A 20,006-nucleotide genomic window follows, 5' to 3' on the forward strand; every position below is an offset into this window, starting at 1 on the left:
AACTTCTTTCTCAGCCTGGTTATCCTTTGAGTATAGGAAGGCATCTGATTTGCTTGAGTTGATTTTATAACCAGCCACTTTGCTGAAGTTGTTTATCAGCTATAGGAGTTCTCTGGTGGAGGGTTTTGGGTCACTTAAGTAGACTATCATGTCATCTGCAAATAGTGATAGAACTCTGCACTGAAGCCATCTGGTCCTGTGCTTTTTTTGGTTGGGAGACTTTCTATGACCCTTTTTATTTCTTCAGGTGTTATGGGACTGTTTAGTTGATCTCTTTGATCCTGATTTAGTTTTGGTGTCGGATATCTGTCTAGGAAACTGTCCATTTCCTCCAGATTCTCCAGTTGTGTTGAGTATAGGCTTTTGTAGTAGGATCTAATGATTTTTTGAATTTCCTCAGTTTCTCTTGTTATATCTCCCTTTTCATTTCTAAGTTTGTTAATCTGGATACTGTCTCTGTGTCCTTTGGTTAGTCTGGCTAAGGGTTTATCTATCTTGTTGATTTTCTCAAAGAACCAGCTCCTGGTTTTGTTGATTCTTTGTATGGTTCTCTTTGTTTCTACTTGATTGATTTCGGCCCGAGTTTGATGATTTCCTGCCTTCTACTCCTCCTGGGCGAAAGTGCTTCTTTTTGTTCCACGGCTTTCAGGTGTGTCATTAAGCTGCTAGTGTATGCTGTCTCCATTTTCTTTTTGGAGGCACTCAGGGCTATGAGTTTTCCTCTTAGCACTGCTTTCATTGTGTCCCATAGATTTGGGTATGTTGTGTCTTCATTTTCATTAAGTTCTAAAAAGTCTTTAATTTCTTTCTTTATTTCTTCCTTGACCAAGGTATCATTGAGTAGAATAATCTTCAGTTTCCATGCGTATGTGGGTTTTCTGTTGTTTTTGTTGCTATTGAAGACAACCTTTACTCCATAGTGATCTGATAGGAGGCATGGGATTAGTTCGATCTTCTTATATTTGTTGAGGTCTGTCTTGTGACCAATTATATGGTCGATTTTGGAGAAGGTACCATGAAGTGCTGAGAAAAAGGTATATTCTTTTGCTTTAGGGTAGAATATTCTATATATATCTGTTAAATCTAATTGGTCCAAAGCTTTAATTAGTTTCATTGTGTCCCTGTTTAGTTTCTGTTTTACTTATCGGTCCATTGAGGAAAGTGCAGTGTTGAAGTCACCCACAATTATTGTGTTAGGTGCAATGTGTGCTTTGAGCTTTAATAAAGTGTCTTTTATGAATGAGGGTGCCCTTGCATTTGGAGCATATATGTTCAGGATTGAGAGTTCTTCTTGTTGTATTTTTCCTTTGACCAGCAAGAAGTGTCCCTTAGAGTATCTTTTGATGACTTTGGGTTGAAAGTCAATTTTATCTGATATTAAAATGGCTACTCCAGCTTGTTTCCTGAGACCATTTGCTTGTAGAATTGTCTTCCAGCCTTTTACTCTAAGGTAGTGTTTGTCTTTGACCCTGAGGTGTGTTTCCTGTATGCAGCAAAATGTAGGGTCCTATTTACGTATCCAGTCGGTTAGTCTATGTCTTTTTATTGGGGCATTGAGTCCATTGATGTTAAGGAACATAAGATATTAAGGAATAGTGATTGTTAACTTCCTGTCATTTTTGACGTTATTTTTTAAATTTGATTGGTTAACTTCTTTTGGGTTTGATGAAAGGTTACTATCTTGCTTTTTCCAGGGTGAAGTTTCCCTCCTTGTATTGGTATTTTCCTCCTATTATCCTTTGTAGGGCTGGGTTTGTGGATAGATATTGGGTAAACTTGGTTTTGTCATGGAATATCTTAGTTTCTCTATCTATGGTGATTGAGAGTTTTGCTGGATATATAGTTTTGGCTGGCATTTGTGTTCTCTTAGAGTCTGCATGAGATCTGCCCAGGATCTTCTAGCCTTCATAGTCTCAGGTGAAAAGTCTGCTGTGATTCTGATAGGTCTTCCTTTATATGTTACTTGGCCATTTTCTCTTACTGCCTTTAATATTCTTTCTTTGTTTAGTACATTTGATGTTTTGATTATTATGTGACAGGAAGTATTTCTGTTCTGGTCCAGTCTGTTTGGAGTTCTGTAGGCCTCTTGTATATTCATGGGCATCTCTCTCTTTAGGTTAGGGAAGTTTTCTTCCATAATTTTATTGAAGATATTTGCTGGCCCTTTTAGTTGTAAATCTTCACTCTCATCTATGCCTATAATCCTTAGGTTTGGTCTTCTCATTGTGTCCTGGATTTCCTGGATGTTTTGGGTTACAAGCTTTTTGCATTTTGCATTTTCTTTAACTGTTGAGTCCATGGTTTCTATGGTATCTTCAGCATCTGAGATTCTTTCTATCTCTTGTATTCTGTTGTTGATATTTGCATTTATGTCCCCTGATTTCTTCCCAAGGCTTTCTATCTCCAAAGTTGTCTCCCTTTGAGTTTTCTTAGTTGTTTCTACTTCTGATTTTAGATCCTGGATGGTTTTGCTTAGCTCCTTCACTTCCTTGTTTGTGCTTTCCTGTAATTCTTCAAGAGATGTTTGTGTTTCCTCTTTCATGACCTCAGCCTGTTGACCAAAGTTCTCCTGTATTTCTTTAAGTGATTTTTGCTTTTCCTCCTTATTGGCTTTTGTATTCTCCTGAATTTCTTTCAATGATTTTTGTGTTTCCCTTGCAAGGGCTTCTAACTTTTGATCCATTTTCTCTTGAATTTCTTTAAGTATGCCCTTCATGTGTTCCTGTACCAGCATCATGACCAGTGATTTTAAATCCAAGTTTTGTTTTACTGGTGTGATGGGGTATCCAGGACATGCTGTTAAAGGAGAATTGGGTTCAGTTGTTGCCATATTGCCTTGATTTCTGCTAGTGACGTTCCTGCGTTTGCCTTTTGCCATCTAGTTTTCACTGGTGTTAGTTGGTCTTGTCAATGCTGGACTCACCAGTGCAAGCTGCCTCTTCCCAGGTGGCCTCTGGTGCACAGCTTACCTCCTGCACTGCCTGGAGACAGGGTGCTGTTACCCAGGCTGTTCAGATCCTGAAGCAGACACCTGAAGGCTCCTGCTGGGTCCGCTGGATTCACCAGAGCACACTGACTTCTCCCAGCTGGCCTCCCGGAAGCCCCTCTTGCCTCTTGTAGGACCTGGAGATGTGGAGTTGCTGCCCAGGCTGATCTGGATCCGAAAGCTGAGTGACCTGAGGGCCCTCGCCAGAGGCCTCAGGACTGGAACCTAAGCTCTGTGCCACTGGAGCAAGCTGTGTGCACCCAGAGGCAGTCTGGGAGCACTTCCTGGAGACCGAATGCTGTGGCCCAGGCTGTTCAGATCCCAATGCAGACACCTGAAGGATCCTGCCGGTGCCCGCTGGGTTCACCAGAGCACACTGACTTCTCCCAGCTGGCCTCCCGAAGCCCCTCTTGCCTCTTGGACCTGGAGATGTGGCGTTGCCACCCAGGCTGATCTGGATCCGAAAGCAGAGCGATCTGAAGGCTCCAGCCAGAGGCCTCAGAACTGGAACCACTTAACTTCACTCTTATGGTAATAAGATAATCTGGTTTCGGTACCATTTGTTGAAGAAACTATCTCCCCTCCTTCATTCCAAAGTATGGGTTTAACACTTTTGTGAAAACTTTGGTGCCCGTAGCTGGGTGGGTATTTTTTTTTCCTGTGTTGTCTTTTCTATTCCCTTGGTCCACATGTCCGTCTGTCAGTACAATGCTGTCTTTGTCAATTTGGCTAATTGAGATCAGGTATTGTGATATTTAGGAATGCTGTGGCTTTTAGAGATCACTGTAGTTCTGTATGATTTTAGAATTTTTGTTTTTAGTTCAATGAGAACTGTCAATGATGTATATTTGGATGGGTATAACATTGAATCTTTAGAATTTTCTTTAGTAATATGTTTTTTAAAATTAATTGTGCCAGTATCTAAGCATGAAATGTCTTTGTTTTCTAGTTACTTTCTATGTCTTTGTTTTCTAGTTACTTTATCAGTATCATTCAATTTAAAACTTCAGTGTTTTAAAGTTTTTATTGTAGAGGTTTTTTCTCTTTTAAAGAAAATCTCCCCAATGTGGCTTATTTTTAGTTTAAAAAGATTTATCTTGTAATTTATGTTTGTTTATAGGCCCATGTGTGTGTGCATACATGTGTGCCAGTGCTCACAGAATATAGGAGAGAGTATGCTATCCCATGTGTGTGTGCATACATGTGTGCCAGTGCTCACAGAATATAGGAGAGAGTATTCTATCCCATGTGTGTGTGCATACATGTGTGCCAGTGCTCACAGAATATAGGAGAGAGTATCCTATCCCATGTGTGTGTGCATACATGTGTGCCAGTGCTCACAGAATATAGGAGAGAGTATTCTATCCCATGGAGCTCAAGCTAGAGCTCCTGACATAAGAGCAGAGGACCAAACTCTACTCTTCTGTAAGAACACAGTTTTCTCCCCTTCCACCCTCTTTAAAAAAAAAACATTGACGATTAATTATTTTTCCTAATTTCTTTTTTGGCCACTTTCTTATTGGTATGTAGAAAAGCTATTAAAATTTTTATGGTACTTTTTGAATTCTGCTGCTTTGCCAAAAGTATTTATCAGATTTAAGAGTTTTCTGGTGTCTGTAGTATCCTTAAGTATAAGATCATGTCATCTGCAAGTGGGGATGACTTAACCTCTTCCTGTCCTATTTTATCTCTTTTGTTTCTTTCTTATTTAGTCACTAAAGTTCTGAGCACTAAATATTAAAGAGTGAAATCCTTTGTGTCACTTCGTATTTTGGAGGAAATATTCTTAGTTTCTCCATTTAATATAATATTAGCTTATGGGTTTGTCATATGTAGCCATTATTATATTGAGGTATGTTCTGTCTCATCCTAGTTTCTTATTTTATCATGAAATGATGTTGGATTTTTATCAAAATGCTTTTATGTACATATTGAGATGATCGTTTTAATTCTGTCCTCAAGTCTTTTTGTATAGTGCATTATATTTATTATTTTGCATTTGTTGACCCACCCATGTGTCTAGGAGATAAAACCAGCTTGATGGAGATGTAAGATCGAAATGTCATCATCAGTTTGCATTGTGAATATTTTGTTGAGAATTTAAAAATCTGTGTTCATTAAGTAAACTGGGCTGCAGTTTTGTTGTATTAACTAGTTTTGGTATTCATAATACTGATTTCATGGGAGTTTAGTAGTGTACCTTCTCTTTGTATTTGGTCAAACAGTTTAAGGAGTTACCTTTAAATTGATGTTAGATATTTCTTAAATATTTGGTAGCAATGAATCCTTTTCGTCTTGGAATTTTCAATGTGGGAGTTGTAATTACTGCTTCACTCTTATTGCTTCTTATGCATCTCTTTAAGTTGTTTATACTTTAAATTTGGTAAAGACTACAGCTGTTTAAAAATTTATTTCTTCTGGATATTTCTTTTGGAGTATAAATTTTCAAAATAGTTTCTCACAATCCTCTGGATTTTATTGAAGTATGTTGTACCCTTTTCATATCTAATTTTATTAATAACAGCTGTCTCAAAATGGTTTGTTCATTTTTATAAGAATAACTCTTTGTTTGATGGATTTTATGTATTGTTCATTTAGCCTGTATTTTGTTAATTTTTGCACTGATATATATATATATATATATATATATATATATATATATATATCATATAATATATGCATTATTTCTTGAGGTTTGGTGCATTTGGGTTTGGCTTCTTGTTTCTCTACATCTTTGAGGTATATCATTAAATTATTTATTTGCGAATTTACTGACATTTTTTCAATGCAAATATGAAATTTTTTTATATTTACAGATATGATTCCCTCTTAGGAATGCTTTGCTACATTCCAAAGGTTCTAGGATGTTGTGCTCTCTCATTTTAATTTGATTCTAGAATTTTATTTTAATTGCTTCCTTGATTTTTATTTTTAGTGTTAAGTCAAATTTGGTGTCCAAATTTTGTGTAGTTTCTCTTGCTTTCTAGCTTTAATCTGTAATCTGATAAGCTACAAGGAATTATTTTTGTATTTGGTAAGGCATTTTTGCTTCTTAAAGTCTTTTTTCTTTATTCCTGTATCAATAGATCAAATAAGGTGTATTTTCTCAAGTAATGATTTAGATAGTACTAAAATAGAGATAAAATGTTAAGAAGCAACAGTAAGTTTTATAAACAGTAATATTCAGTGACCTCTTTAAATGCAATTTAATCATTACTATAAGCTAAGTATAATAATAATTTAGTGCACTAAGCTAAATATACACAAAGTCTGCATATTTTGAATTATTAAAGTGGTTTGTATAGTTTACTTGATCAAAACCATATGCATAATCAAGTATGCATTTCTACAATGAATGTACTTACAGATATGTCAGTAAAACACTACTCCAAATACTTGTCCTGACAGCAGCTTTGTAAGCGCTGCTATTCCTGCTACTGAAAACATTTATTTTTAGCTTTAATATTATCGAGGAAGATGAGGCCTACTAAAACTTAACAAATATATTGTAAGCACCAAAAGTTTTTAAATTAAAGATTCCCCTCAATACAGAAAAACTAAAATAAAACTTTTAGGTTTTTTTGAAACACATGTTTTGGGGGGGATGTTGTTTAGTGGGGAATTTAGTAAAGAAGGATAAGTATCTTTCTTTCAGAAAAATAACCTTGTTCTTTAGAAAATAATATTAAAGCAAATACACTACTAAGACAAACATTCTCACAAAATTGTGATTCCTTAAAAGAAACAAAAACAAGTCACTGTCTTTAATAACTTCTCAGGCCACTGTTGTCTAAAATCTTCAGAATACATAAAAGAACAACTCTCAACTTTCTTGAAGTCAAAGGACATTTATACTTCACATATTATAAATCTATGCTGTATAGTTTGTAATAAACAAATCTACCTAACATGAAGACTACTTTATCCTTTATAGATGGGACTACATGGTTTGCAGTTCTTTAACTTGTATTTAGTGATCAAAACACAGTAAACAGTTCCGCTATGGTCAGATAAGGCAGGCAGTTAAGGATGCGAGCCTGGGCATATACCCAGAGAATTCCCCAGCATGTAATAAGGATACATGCTCCACTATGTTCCTATTTATAGTAGCCAGAAGCTGGAAAGAACCCAGGTATCCCTCAACAGAAGAATGGATGCAAAAAATGTGGTATATATACACAATGGAGTACTATTCAGCCATTAGAAACAATGAATTCATGAAATTCTTAGGCAAATGGATGGAGCTGGAGAACATCATACTAAGTGAGGTAACCCAGTTTGAAAAGATCAGTCATGGTATACACTCACTAATAAGTGGATATTAGCCTAGAAAACTGGAATACCCAAAACATAATCTACACATCAAATGAGGTACAAGAAGAACGGAGGAGTGGCCACTTGTTCTGGAAAGACTCAGTGAAGCAGTATAGGGCAAAACCAGAACAGGGAAGTGGGAAGGGGTGGGTGGGAGAACAGGGGGAGGGAAGGGGGCTTATGTGACTTTCTGGGAGTGGGGGGCCAGAAAAGGGGAAATCATTTGAAATGTAAATAAAAAATATATCGAATAAAAAAAAAGAATCTAAAATGAGAGACCTTTTCATTCCGTGCCTAGCTGTCAGGATGTTACTGTACAAACCAGTTACAATGTATGGTTTCCACGGAAAATCACAGAATTTCAGAATTTAGAAAAAAATGTCAGGACCTATAGTTGGCTCTGTCACAAGCTTTTTTTGACTAACTTCAATTTCTAGCCCATTTCAATTTCTAGCTCAATTCATAGTAAATAAGTCTTAAACTGTAGAAAAACTTTTTGGGACCTTTTGAATAAAGAAGAAAATACCTTCAGCTTGCATTTAGCCTTAGCTTCTAATTACCATTGCCTTGTGAGTATTTTCAGTGACCAATCTTACAAAATCTTCTTCTTATTTTTTATCCCGAGGATAGTTTAGTTACACATGGTCATAGAATCACAACCTAATGCTTTTGCATTTAACTCTGTATTCTTAATGTGCAAAGGGGTTGTTTTAATAGACTGTCTACTGCATTTCAATTCTCTTTTAATATTTATGAGATGTTAATCACAATTTATATTTTATTAACTGGAATTTTTGTTTGTTTTACAGGGGCTCTTTCCTGCAAATTATATTCATTTGAAAAAGGCAATTGTCAGTAACAGGGGGTGAGTAATTAGCCTAAGTTTATTTATAATTATTAGAGGTTTCAGAAGACGTCTGATTTCATTCATAGTTTAAAATACATTATTGGCAAGTTTTTAAAAATATACTTTTATTATTATAATAGAATCCTGAGCTCCAAGTTTTAAAAGCCATATTCTGGATGAATACCTTAAACTATAAATTTTTTCAAATCAGCTGTACATGTAGTGTTTTTATAAGTACATTAGGTACAATTTTGAGGCTAATCATATAGACTAAGCATTAGAGATAAATTTGTCATTTCACTGTTACATGGAAAAGTGAAGGAAACTTTTAAAATCTTTTGTTTATAAGTAGAGGTAAAACATATTTAAAGGTATACCTTATGGATAAAAATATGTATAAAAATGGATACATTAAAGCACACATTTGAAAAACAAAAATAAATTTTTGTTTTGTTTTTGAGACAGGACCTGCCTGTTTAGTCCTCATTGGCTTGGAACTTATTATGAAACCAGGGCTGGTCTCAGACTTGGACCTGCTCTACCTCCAGAGTGCTAGGTTTAAAGGCATATACCTCCAGAGTTTAGTGTTCTTATAGGATTTCTGAGAGTATGAATGAGTGTGCCTAACTTAGACTCTTTTTCTTCTGCTTGTTTTGTCAAATTCTGATGTGTTTTATTTTATTTTATTTTCCATTAAAAGCCAATTGTGTTTTTTTATTTTTTAAAAAATTATTAGATATTTTCTTTATTTATATTTCGAATGTTATACCTTGTCCTGGTTTCCCCTCTGAAAACCCCTTATCCCATCTTTCCTCCTTCTGCTTCTATGAGGGTGTTCCCCCACCTACCCACCCACTCCCGCTTCCCCACCTTGGCATTCCCCTACACTGAGGCATCAAGACTTCCCAGGACCAAGTGCCTCTCCTCCCACTGATGTCCAACAAGGCCATCCTCTGCTACATATATGGCTAGAGCCATGGGTCCCTTCATGTGTACTTCTTGATTGGTGGTTTAGTTCCTGGCAGATCTGGGAGGTCTGGTTGCTTGATATTGTTGTTCTTCCTATGGGGTTGTAAACCCCTACAGCTCCTTCAGTCTTTTCTCTAGCTCCTCCATTGGGGTCCCCGTGCTCTGTCCAATGGCTAGCTGAGACCATCCACCTTTGTATTTTAATCCACCTCTGTTTGTGTTTTAATGAAAGACAGAACAGAGAGGGTATGGATCTAGATGAGTGGGGAGAAACTAGGAGGAGTGAACGAAGGGAAAACTAGTCAGGATGTGTGAGTAAAAAAAAAATCTGTTTTCGATGACACAATTTAAAATAAAACATTGAAAAAAAGACATTTATTCAACAACACAATAACAAGAAAAACAAAAGCAATCTTCACAGAAAAGTGATGAGAAATAAACATTCCAAATTCTAACACTTGTTGTTTTACATGTTGAGGGTTCTTTTTAAGGTATTTCTTGTTGTTGCCATGTCCTACTTTATAGTTACTTTATTTTTTAAACTTCATCTTAAAATGTAGGAACGGGGAAAAGGGAAAGCTTTTGGAATGTAAACAAAGAATATATAAAATAAAAAAAATGTAAAATTTAAGTTGTTTAATTTTCACCTAGGAAAAAATTTGACCTGAGAACAAATAAGCATCAGAGTACCTTAGTCATTTAAATTTGAGCTGTGAAAAGAAAATACATTAGTGAAATGAAGTGGAATGTAATGTAAGATGTTATTTGTGCTCATGGTTTTTTTTTGTTTGTTTTTTATTTTTATTTTTATTTTATGTTTATATATATATATTTTTTTCTATTTTCTTTGTTTACATTCCAAATGATTTCCCCTTTCCCGGATCCCCCCCTCCCCATATGTCCCATAGACTTTTTTCTCTCCATCCATTCTCCAGTCACCTCCCTCCTTTTTTTCTCTGTCCTTATATTCCCCTCCAGTGCTAGATCAATACTTTCCAGGATCAGGACCTTCTCCATACTTCTTCATGGGAGTCATTTGTTAGGCGATTTGTGCCTTGGGTATTCAGGGCTTCTGGGCTAATTAATATCCACTTATCAGAGATTGCATTCCATGTGTATTCTTTTGTGACTGGGTTACCTCACTTAGGATATTTTCCAGTTCCAACCATTTGCCTAAGAATTTCATGAATTCATTGTTTTTAATTGCTGAGTAGTACTCCATTGTGTAAATATACCACATTTTCTGTATCCATTCCTCCATTGAGGGGCATCTGGGTTCTTTCCAGCTTCTGGCTATTGTAAATAAGTCTTCTATGAACATAGTGGAACATGTGTCCTTATTGCATGCTAGGAATCCTCTAGGTATATGCCCAGGAGAGGTATAGCAGGGTCCTCCAGAAGTGTCATGTCCATTTTTCTGAGGAACTGCCAAACTGATTTCCAAAGTGATTGTACCATCTTGCAATCCCACCAGCAGTGGAGGAATGTTCCTCTTTCTCCACATCCTTGCCAACACCTGCTGTCTCCTGAGTTTTTAACCTTAGCCTTCTAACTGGTGTGAGGTGAAATCTCAGGGTTGTTTTGATTTGCATTTCCCTAATGATTAATGATGTTGAACATTTCTTAAGGTGCTTCTCAGCCATCCGAAATTATTCGGGTGAAAATTCTTTGTTTAGCTGTGTACGCCATTTTTTAATAGGGCTTTTTGGTTCTCTGGGGTCTAACTTCTTGAGTTCTTTGTATATATTGGATATTAGCCCTCTGTTGGATTTAGAGTTGGTGAAGATCCTTTCTCAATCTGTTGGTTGCAGTTTTGTCCTTTTGATGGTGTCCTTTGCCTTACAGAAACTTTGTAATTTTATGAGGTTCCATTTGTCAATTCTTGATCTTATAGCATAAGCTATTGGTATTCTGTTCAGGAACTTTTCCCCTGTGCCCATGTCCTCAAGGATCTTCCCTTTTATTATTATTATTATTATTATTATTATTATTATTATTATTAAATATTTTATTATTTTATTATTTTCTATTAGTTTCAGTGTGTCATGTTTTATGTGGAGGTCCTTGATCCACTTGGAGTTGAGCTTAGTACAAGGAGATAAGAATGGATCAGTTCGCATTCTCCTGCATGCTGACCTCCAGTTGAACCAGCACCATTTGCTGAAAAGGCTATCTTTTTTTCCACTGGATGTTTTCAGCTCCTTTATTGAAGATCAAGTGGCCATAGGTGTGTGGGTTCATTTCTAGGTCTTCAATCCTATTCCATTGATTCACTGGCCTGTCATTGTAGCAATACCATGCAGTTTTTTTTTATCACTATTGCTCTTTAGTAATGTTTGAGGTCTGAGATAGTGATTCCCCCAGAAGTTCTTTTACTGTTGAGAATAGTTTTAGCTATCCTGGGTTTTTTGTTATTCCAGATGAATTTGAGAATTGCTCTTTCTAAGTCTATGAAGAACTGAGTTGGGATTTTGATGAGGATTGCGTTGATTCTGTAGATTGCTTTTGGCAAGATGGCCATTTTAACTATATTAATCCTGCCAATCCACAAGCATGGAAGATTTTTACATTTTCTGAGGTCTTCTTCGATTTCCTTCTTCAGAGATCTGAAGTTCTTGTTGTATAGGTCTTTCATGTGTTTGGTTAGAGTCACCCCAAGATACTTTATGCTATTATGTTTGTGGCTATTGTGAAGGGTGTCATTTCCCTAATTTCTTTCTCAGTCTGCTTATCCTTTGAGTATAGAAAAGCTACTGATTTGCTTGAGTTGATTTTGTAACCAGCCACTTTGCTGAAGTTGTTTATCAGCTGTAGGAGTTTTCTGGTAGAGTTTTTTGGGTTACTTAAGTATACTATCAATATCATCTGCAAATAGTGATAGTGATAGCAAAAATTGACTTCTTCCTTTCCAAATTGTATCCCGTTGACCTCCTTATGTTGTCTAATTGCTCTAGCTAGGACTTCAAGAAGTATAGTGAAAAGATATGGAGGGGGGGCAGCCTTGTCTAGTCCCTCATTTTAGTGGAATTGCTTCAAGTTTCTCTCCATTTAGTTTGATGTTGGCTACCGGTTTGCTGTATATTGCTTTTACTATGTTTAGATATGGACCTTGAATTCCTGTTCTTTCCAAGGCTTTTAGCATGAAAGGATGCTGAATTTTGTCAAATGCTTTTTCAGCATCCAATGAAATGACCATGTGGTTTTTTTTCTTTGAGTTTGTTTATGTAGTGGATTGCATTGATGGATTTCTGTATATTGAACCAACCCTGCATTCCTGGGATAAAGCCTACTTGATCATGGTGGATGATCGTTTTGATGTGTTCTTGGATTCGGTGGGCAAGAATTTTATTGAGTGTTTTTGCATCGATATTCATAAGGGATATTGGCCTGAAATTCTCTTTCTTTGTTGGATCTTTGTGTAGTTTTGGTATCAGCATAATTGTGGTTTCGTAGAATGAGTTGGGTAGTGTTCCTCTGTTTCTTTTTTTTAGTATATATTTTTATTTTCTATATTCTTTGTTTACAATCCAAAAGCTTTCCTCTTTCCCAGTTTCCCCCTCCCCATATGTCCCATAAGTCCTGTTCTCTCCATCCATTCTCTCCTATCTTTCCCCTTCCCTTTTCTCTGTCCTTGTACTCCCTGTACAATGCTGGATCAAGCCTTTCCAGGATTAGGGCCCTCTTTTTCTTTCTTCATGGGAATCATTTGATATGCTAATTGTATCTTCAGTATTCAGAGCTTCAGGGCTAATTAATATCCACTTATCAATGATTGCATTCCATGTGTATTCTTTTGTGATTGCGTTACATCGCTTAGGATGATATTTTCCAGTTCTATTCTTTTGCCTAAAAAATTCATGAATTCATTGTTTTTAATTGTTGAATAGTACTCCATTGTGTATATATACCACATTTTCTGTATCCATTCCTCCATTGAGGGATATCTGGGTTCTTTCCAGCTTCTGGCTATTATAAATAAGGCTGCTATGAACATAGTGGACCATGTGTCCTTATTGCATGCCAGGGAATTCTCTGGGTATATGCCCAGGAGAGGTATAGCAGGGTCCTTTGGAAGTGTCATGTCCAGTTTTCTTAGGAACTGCCAGACTGATTTCCATAGTGATTGTATTATCTTACAATCCCACCAGCAGTGAAGAAGTGTTCCTCTTTCTCCATATCTCGCTAACACCTGCTGTCTCCTGAGTTTTTAACCTTCGCCATTCTGACTGGTGTGAGGTGAAATCTTAGGGTTGTTTTGATTTGCATTTCCCTAATGGCTAATGATGTTGAGCATTTCTTAAGGTGCTTCTCGGCCATCTGAATTTCTTCAGGTGAAAATTCTTTGTTTAGGTCTGTACCCCATTTTTTTTATTCGATATAATTTATTTACATTTCAAATGATTTCCCCTTTTCTAGCCACCCCCCTCCCCGAAAGTCCCGTAAGCCCCCTTCTCTTCCCCTGTCCTCCCTCCCACCCCTTCCCAGTTCCCCGTTCTGGTTTTGCCAAATACTGTTTCACTGAGTCTTTCCAGAACCAGGGACCACTCCTGCTTTCTTCTTGTATCTCATTTGATGTGTGGATTATGTTTTGGGTATTCCAGTTTTCTAGGTTAATAACCACTTATTAGTGAGTGCATACCATGATTCACCTTTTGAGTCTGGGTTACCTCACTTAGTATGATGTTCTCTAGCTCCATCCATTTGCCTAAGAATTTCATGAATTCATTGTTTCTAATGGCTGAATAGTACTCCATTGTGTAGATATACCCCATTTTTTAATAAGGTTATTTGGTTCCCTGGGGTCTAACTTCTTGAGTTCTTTGTATATATTGGATATTAGCCCTCTATCGGATATAGGATTGGTGAAGAACTTTTCCCAATTTGTTTGTTGCCGTTTTGTCCTTTTGACGTTGTCCTTTGCCTTACAGAAACTTTGTAATTTTATGAGGTCCCATTTGTCAATTCTTGATCTTAGAGCATAAGCTATTGGTGTTCTGTTCAGGAATTTTTCCCCTGTGCCTATGTCCTCAAGGGTTTTCCCCAGTTTCTTTTTTATTAGTTCTAGTGTGACTGGTTTTATGTGGAGGTCCTGGATCCACTTGGAGTTGAGCTTAGTACAAGGAGATAAGAATGGATCAATTCCCATTTTCCTGCATGCTGACCTCCAATTGAACCAGCACCATTTGCTGAAAAGGCTATCTTTTTTCCAGTGGATGTTTTCAGCTCCTTTGTTGAAGATTAAGTGACCATAGCTGTGTGGATTCATTTCTGGGTCTTCAATTCTATTCCATTGGTCCACTTGCCTGTCATTGTGCCAATACCATGCATTTTTTAACACTATTGCTCTGTAGTATTGCTTGAGGTCTGGGATACTAATTCCCCCAGAAGTTCTTTTACTGTGGAGAATAGTTTTAGCTATCCTGGGTTTTTTGTTATTCCAGATGAACTTGAGAATTGCTTTTTCTAACTCTGTGAAGAACTGAGTTGGGATTTTGATGGGGATTGCATTGAATCTATATATTGCTTTTGGCAAGATGGCCTTTTAAACTATATTAATCCTGCCAATCCACGAGCATGGCAGATTTTTCCATTTTCTGAGGTCTTCTTCAATTTCCTTCTTCAGTGACCTGAAGTTCTTGTCGTATAGATCTTTCACTTGTTTGGTTAGAGTCACACCAAGATACTTTATATTGTTTGTGGCTATTGTGAAGGGTGTCATTTCCCTAATTTCTTTCTCAGCCTGCTTATCTTTGAGTATAGGAAGGCAACTGATTTGCTTGAGTTGATTTTATAACCTGCCACTTTGCTGAAGTTGTTTATCAGCTGTAGGAGTTCTCTGGTGGAGTTTTTTGGGTCACTTAAGTATACTATCATGTCATCTGCAAATAGTGATAATTTGACTTCTTCCTTTCCAGTTTGAATCCCTTTGACCTCCTTATCTTGTCTAATTGCTCTAGCTAATACTTCAAGTACTATATTGAAAAGATATGGAGAGAGAGGGCAACCTTGTCTAGTCCCTGATTTTAGTGGAATTCCTTCAAGTTTCTCTCCATTTAGTTTGATGTTGGCTACTGGTTTGCTGTATATTGCTTTAACTATGTTTAGGTATGGACCTTGAATTCCTGTTCTTTCCAAGGCTTTTAGCATGAAAGGATGCTGAATTTTGTCAAAAGCTTTTTCAGCATCTAACACAATGATCATGTGGTTTTTTTTTTCTTTGAGTTTGTTTATGTATTGTTTGTGGATTGCATTGATGGATTTCCTTATATTGAACCATCCCTGCATCCCTGGGATGAAGCCCTCTTGATCGTGGTGAATGATCGTTTTGATGTGTTATTGGATTCGGCTGGCACAAATTTTATTGAGTATTTTTGCATCTATATTCATAAGGGAAATTGACCTGAAGTTCTCTTTCTTTGTTGGATCTTTGTGTGGTTTTGGTATCAGTGTAATTGTGGCTTCGTAGAATGAGTTGGGTAGTATTCCTTCTGTTTCTATTTTGTGGAACAGTTTGAAGAGTATTGGTGTTAGGTCTTCTTTGAAGGTTTGATAGAATACTGCACTGAAGCTATCTGGTCCTGTGCTTTTTTTGGTTGGTAGACTTTCTATGACCCCTTTTATTTCTTTAGGGGTTATGGGCCTGTTTAGATGATCTATTTGATCCTGATTTAATTTTGGTGTTTGGTATCTGTCTAGGAAATTGTCCATTTCCTCCATATTCTTCAGTTGTGTTGAGTATAGGCTTTGGTAGTAAGATCTGATGATTTTTTTGAATTTCCTCAGTTTCTGTTGTTATATCTCTGTTTTCATTTCTAATTTTGATAATCTGGATACTGTCTCTGTACCCTTTGGTTAATCTGGCTAAGAGTTTATCTATCTTGTTGATTTTCTCAAAGAACCAGCTCCTGGTTTTGTTGATTCTTTGTATGGTTCTCTTAGTTTCTACTTGATTGATTTCAGCCCTGAGTTTGATGATTTCCTGCCTTCTACTCCTCCTGGGTGAATTTGCTTATTTTTGCTCCAGGGCTTTCAGGTGTGTCATTAAGCTGCTAGTGTATGCTGTCTCCATTTTCTTTTTGGAGGCACTCAGGGCTATGAGTTTTCCTCTTAGCACTGCTTTCATTGTGTCCCATAGATTTGGGTATGTTGTGTCTTCATTTTCATTAAATTCCAAAAAGTCTTTGATTTCTTTCTTTCTTTATTCCTTGACCAAGGTATCATTGAGTAGAGTATTGTTCAGTTTCCATGTGTAAGTGGGATTTCTGTTGTTTTTGTTGCTATTGAAGACCACTTTTACTTCCTAGTGATCTGATAGGAGGCATGGGATTATTTCGATCTTCTTATATTTGTTGGAGTCTGTCTTGTGACTAATTATATGATCGATTTTGGAGAAGGTACCATGAGGTGTTGAGACAAATGTATATCCTTTTGCTTTGGGATGAAATGTTTTGTATGTATGTATGTGTGTGTGTGTGTGTGTGTGTGTGTGTATATATATATATATATACATATATATATATATGTTAAATCTAATTGGTCCAAAGCTTCAATTAGTTTCATTGTGTCCCTGTTTAGTTTCTGTTTTCCTGATTGGTCCATTGAGGAGAATGGGGTGTTGAAGTCACCCATAATTATTGTGTTAGGTGCAATGTGTGCTTTGAGCTTTAGTAAAGTTTCTTTTATGAATGAGGGTACCCTTGCATTTGGAGCATAGATGTTCAGAATTGAGAGTTCTTCTTGGTGAATTTTTCCTAAGACCAGCAAGAAGGGTCCTTTTGTGACTCTTTTGATGACTTTAGTTTGAAAGTCTATTTTATCTGATATTAGAATGGCTACTCCAGCTTGTTTCCTGAGACCATTTGCTTGTAGAATGGTCTTCCAGCCTTTTACTCTAAGGTAGTTTTTGTCTTTGAGACTGAGGCGTGTTTCTTGTATGCAGCAAAATGTAGGGCTCTGTTTATGTATCTAGTCTGTTAGTCTATGTCTTTTTATTGGGTAATTGAGTCCATTGATGTTAAGAGATATTAAGGAATAGTGATTATTGCTTCCTATAATTTTTGATGTTAATTTTATATTTGAGTGGTTAGCTTCTTTTGGGTTTGATGAAAGAAGGTTATTATCTTGCTTTTTCCAGGGTATAGTTTCCCTCCTTGTATTGGTGTTTTCCCTCATTGTCCTTTGTAGGACTCGGTTTGTGGAAAGATATTGTGTAAATTTGGTTTTGTCATGGAATATCTTGGTTTCACCATCTGTAGTGATTGAGAGTTTTGCTGGGTATAGTAGTCTTGGCTGGCATTTGTGTTCTCTTAGAGTCTGCATGAGATCTGCCCAGGATCTTCTAGCTTTCATGGTCTCTGGTGAGAAGTCTGGTGTGATTCTGATAGGTCTTCCCTTATTTGTTACTTGTTCTTTTCCTCTTACTGCCTTTAGTATCCTTTCTTTGTTTAGTACATTTGGGGTTTTGATTATTATGTGACAGGAGGTATTTCTGTTCTGGTCCAATCTGTTTGGAGTTCTGTAGGCTTCTTGTGTATTCATGGGCATCTCTCTCTTTAGGTTAGGGATGTTTTCTTCCATAATTTTGTTGAAGCTATTTACTGGCTTGTAAATCTTCCCTCTCTTCTGTGCCTATAATCCTTAGGTTTGGTCTTCTCATTGTGTCCTGGATTTCCTGGATGTTTTGGGTTACAAGCTTTTTGCATTTTGCATTTTCTTTGACCGTTGAGTCCATGGTTTCTATGGTATCTTCAGAATCAGAGATTCTTTCGTCTGTTTCTTGTATTCTGTTGTAGATATTTGCATCTCTGTCCCCTGATTTCTTCCCAAGGCTTTCTATCTCCAAAGTTGTCTCCCTTTGTTATTTCTTAGTTGTTTCTACTTCTGTTTTTAGATCCTGGATGGTTTTGCTCAGCTCTTTCACTTGCTTGTTTGTGTTTTCTTGTAAATCTTTAAGAGATTTTTGTGTTTCCTCTTTCATGACTTCTGCCTGTTGCCCAAAGTTCTCCTGTATTTCTTTAAGTGATTTTTGAATTTTCTCCTTATTGGTTTCTATTTTTTGACCCATATTCTCCTGAATTTCTTTCAATGATTTTTGTGTTTCCCTTGTAAGGGCTTCTAGCTTTTGATCATTTTTCTCCTGCATTTCTTTAAGAGATTTATTTATGTCCTTCAAGTGTTTCTCTAACAGCATCATGACCAGTGATTTTAAATCCAAATCTTGTTTTCCTGGTGTGTTGGGGTATCCAGGACTTGCTGTTATTGGAGAATTGGGTTCAGATGCTGCCATATTGCCTTGGTTTCTGTTAGTGACGTTCCTATGTTTGCCTTTATCCATCTAGTTCTCACTGGTGTTAATTGGTCTTGTTGTCACTGGCTGGTGCTTCAACCTCCTGTGAGCCTGTAAGGCTATTTCTGCGACACTGGATGACTGGGTTTCCCCTGGCACAGATTGCTGATGTGCTGCCTTCCTCTAGTGTGCCATTGGAGCCCTGCTATGTCTTGCCCCAAGCAGTGTTATTCTTGGGTTATCTCAGTGAACCTGGTGCTCCCCAAGTGCTATGTCATGGAGTTAAGATGGTGGTGGGTAGTCCCTCCAAATGCTGATCACCCTGTATGGCAAAGGACCCACGACTTGCTAGCACATAGACAACCACCTATCTGCCCAGGTCCTGGGCTCAGGCAGACCCCTGGTAGTTTGTGCCACCAGAGATCTTTAACTCGGGATATCTCAGTACCTGGTGCTGCCTTTCTGCTCCAGCAGGCAGCGAAGGTGGCGGCGGGGAGTCACTCCCTGTGCTGATCTCCACGTAGGACACAGGCCCCACAACAGGCTGGCACACAGACGAACCGCCTATCTGCCCAGCACAACAGCAGCTGTGGTCTGCTCCAGTGTCTGGGATCCAAAGTACAATACAGTGGTTCAAGCAGATCCTTGGAGCTGGATGAATTGGTCTTGAGACATTCTTGAGGAATGCTGGAGTGGAAGCATTTGAGAAAGGAGATAACAGTGCCACTGGTGGTACTTATGAATAATATGGCAGTAAGGGCAGACTCTATTGATGCCAAATACAACTTGATGATACAGCCAATTTTCATTCATACAGAATTGCTTATAGGAACACAAAGAAACACAGTGTAGAAAACACCTTTCTCATGTCTACAGCTGACAAAAGAGGTTATGTAATAATGTTAATGTGCTTAGCCTTAAGATCAGTGCTCAGCATGCATGAGCTGGTTTAAGGCCCTGGAACATATGTAACAGAGGACTACCTTGTCTGACCTCAGTTGGAGAGGATACACCTAATTCTTGACACCCCAGGAAATGGCCAGATACCAGGGTGTCTTGGGGCACTCTCGCAGAGGCAAAGAGGAAGGGAAATGGGATATAGAATTGTGTGAGGAGGCACCAGGAGTGTGAACATCTGGAATGTAAATGAATAAAATAATTTTAAAAGAAAAAAAAAGATCAGTGCTCAGAAGGTTAGATTTGGAAGTGGTAATAATTAGTAAATCATTGATCTGCCTTCCAAGGCAAAATATGTTATTGGAGAATTATAAGAATTACAAGATTATGATATAGAAATTAACAACATTATGATATAAAACACTATTAAAATAATTGTTTCTCCCTTTTCTTTTTTCTTTGTGTGTTGGGAAGTAAACATAGAGTCCCATGTGTGACAAATATGCACTCTATTGCTGAACCACATCTAAAGTCTCTCACTTTTTTTTTTAAATCTTTACTCTGTTTTTTTATAGTCCAGTTGTTATCCCCTTCCTGGTCTGCTCTCTGACAGCTCCTTGTTCTATTCCTCCTCTTTCCTGTCTCCAAGAGAATGTTTCTCACCACCCTGCCAGGCCTCCCTACTCCCTGTGGTCTCAAGTTTCTCA

The 20,006-nt window shown here is 37.3% G+C and overlaps 1 protein-coding gene across 1 annotated transcript in view; it reads left to right on the forward strand.

The window, feature by feature from the left end:
- Positions 1 to 20,006, forward strand: part of Dock3 (dedicator of cytokinesis 3) — a 308,913-nt gene that overhangs the window by 56,987 nt on the left and 231,920 nt on the right. Inside the window, exon 4 of the mRNA XM_052189224.1 lies at positions 8,110 to 8,165. Coding sequence (XP_052045184.1) covers positions 8,110 to 8,165 — 56 coding nt within the window. The remainder of the gene's footprint in view (positions 1 to 8,109; positions 8,166 to 20,006) is intronic.

The sequence above is a fragment of the Apodemus sylvaticus genome, chromosome 7, assembly GCF_947179515.1.
Source record: "Apodemus sylvaticus chromosome 7, mApoSyl1.1, whole genome shotgun sequence".
Lineage (NCBI taxonomy): Eukaryota > Metazoa > Chordata > Mammalia > Rodentia > Muridae > Apodemus > Apodemus sylvaticus.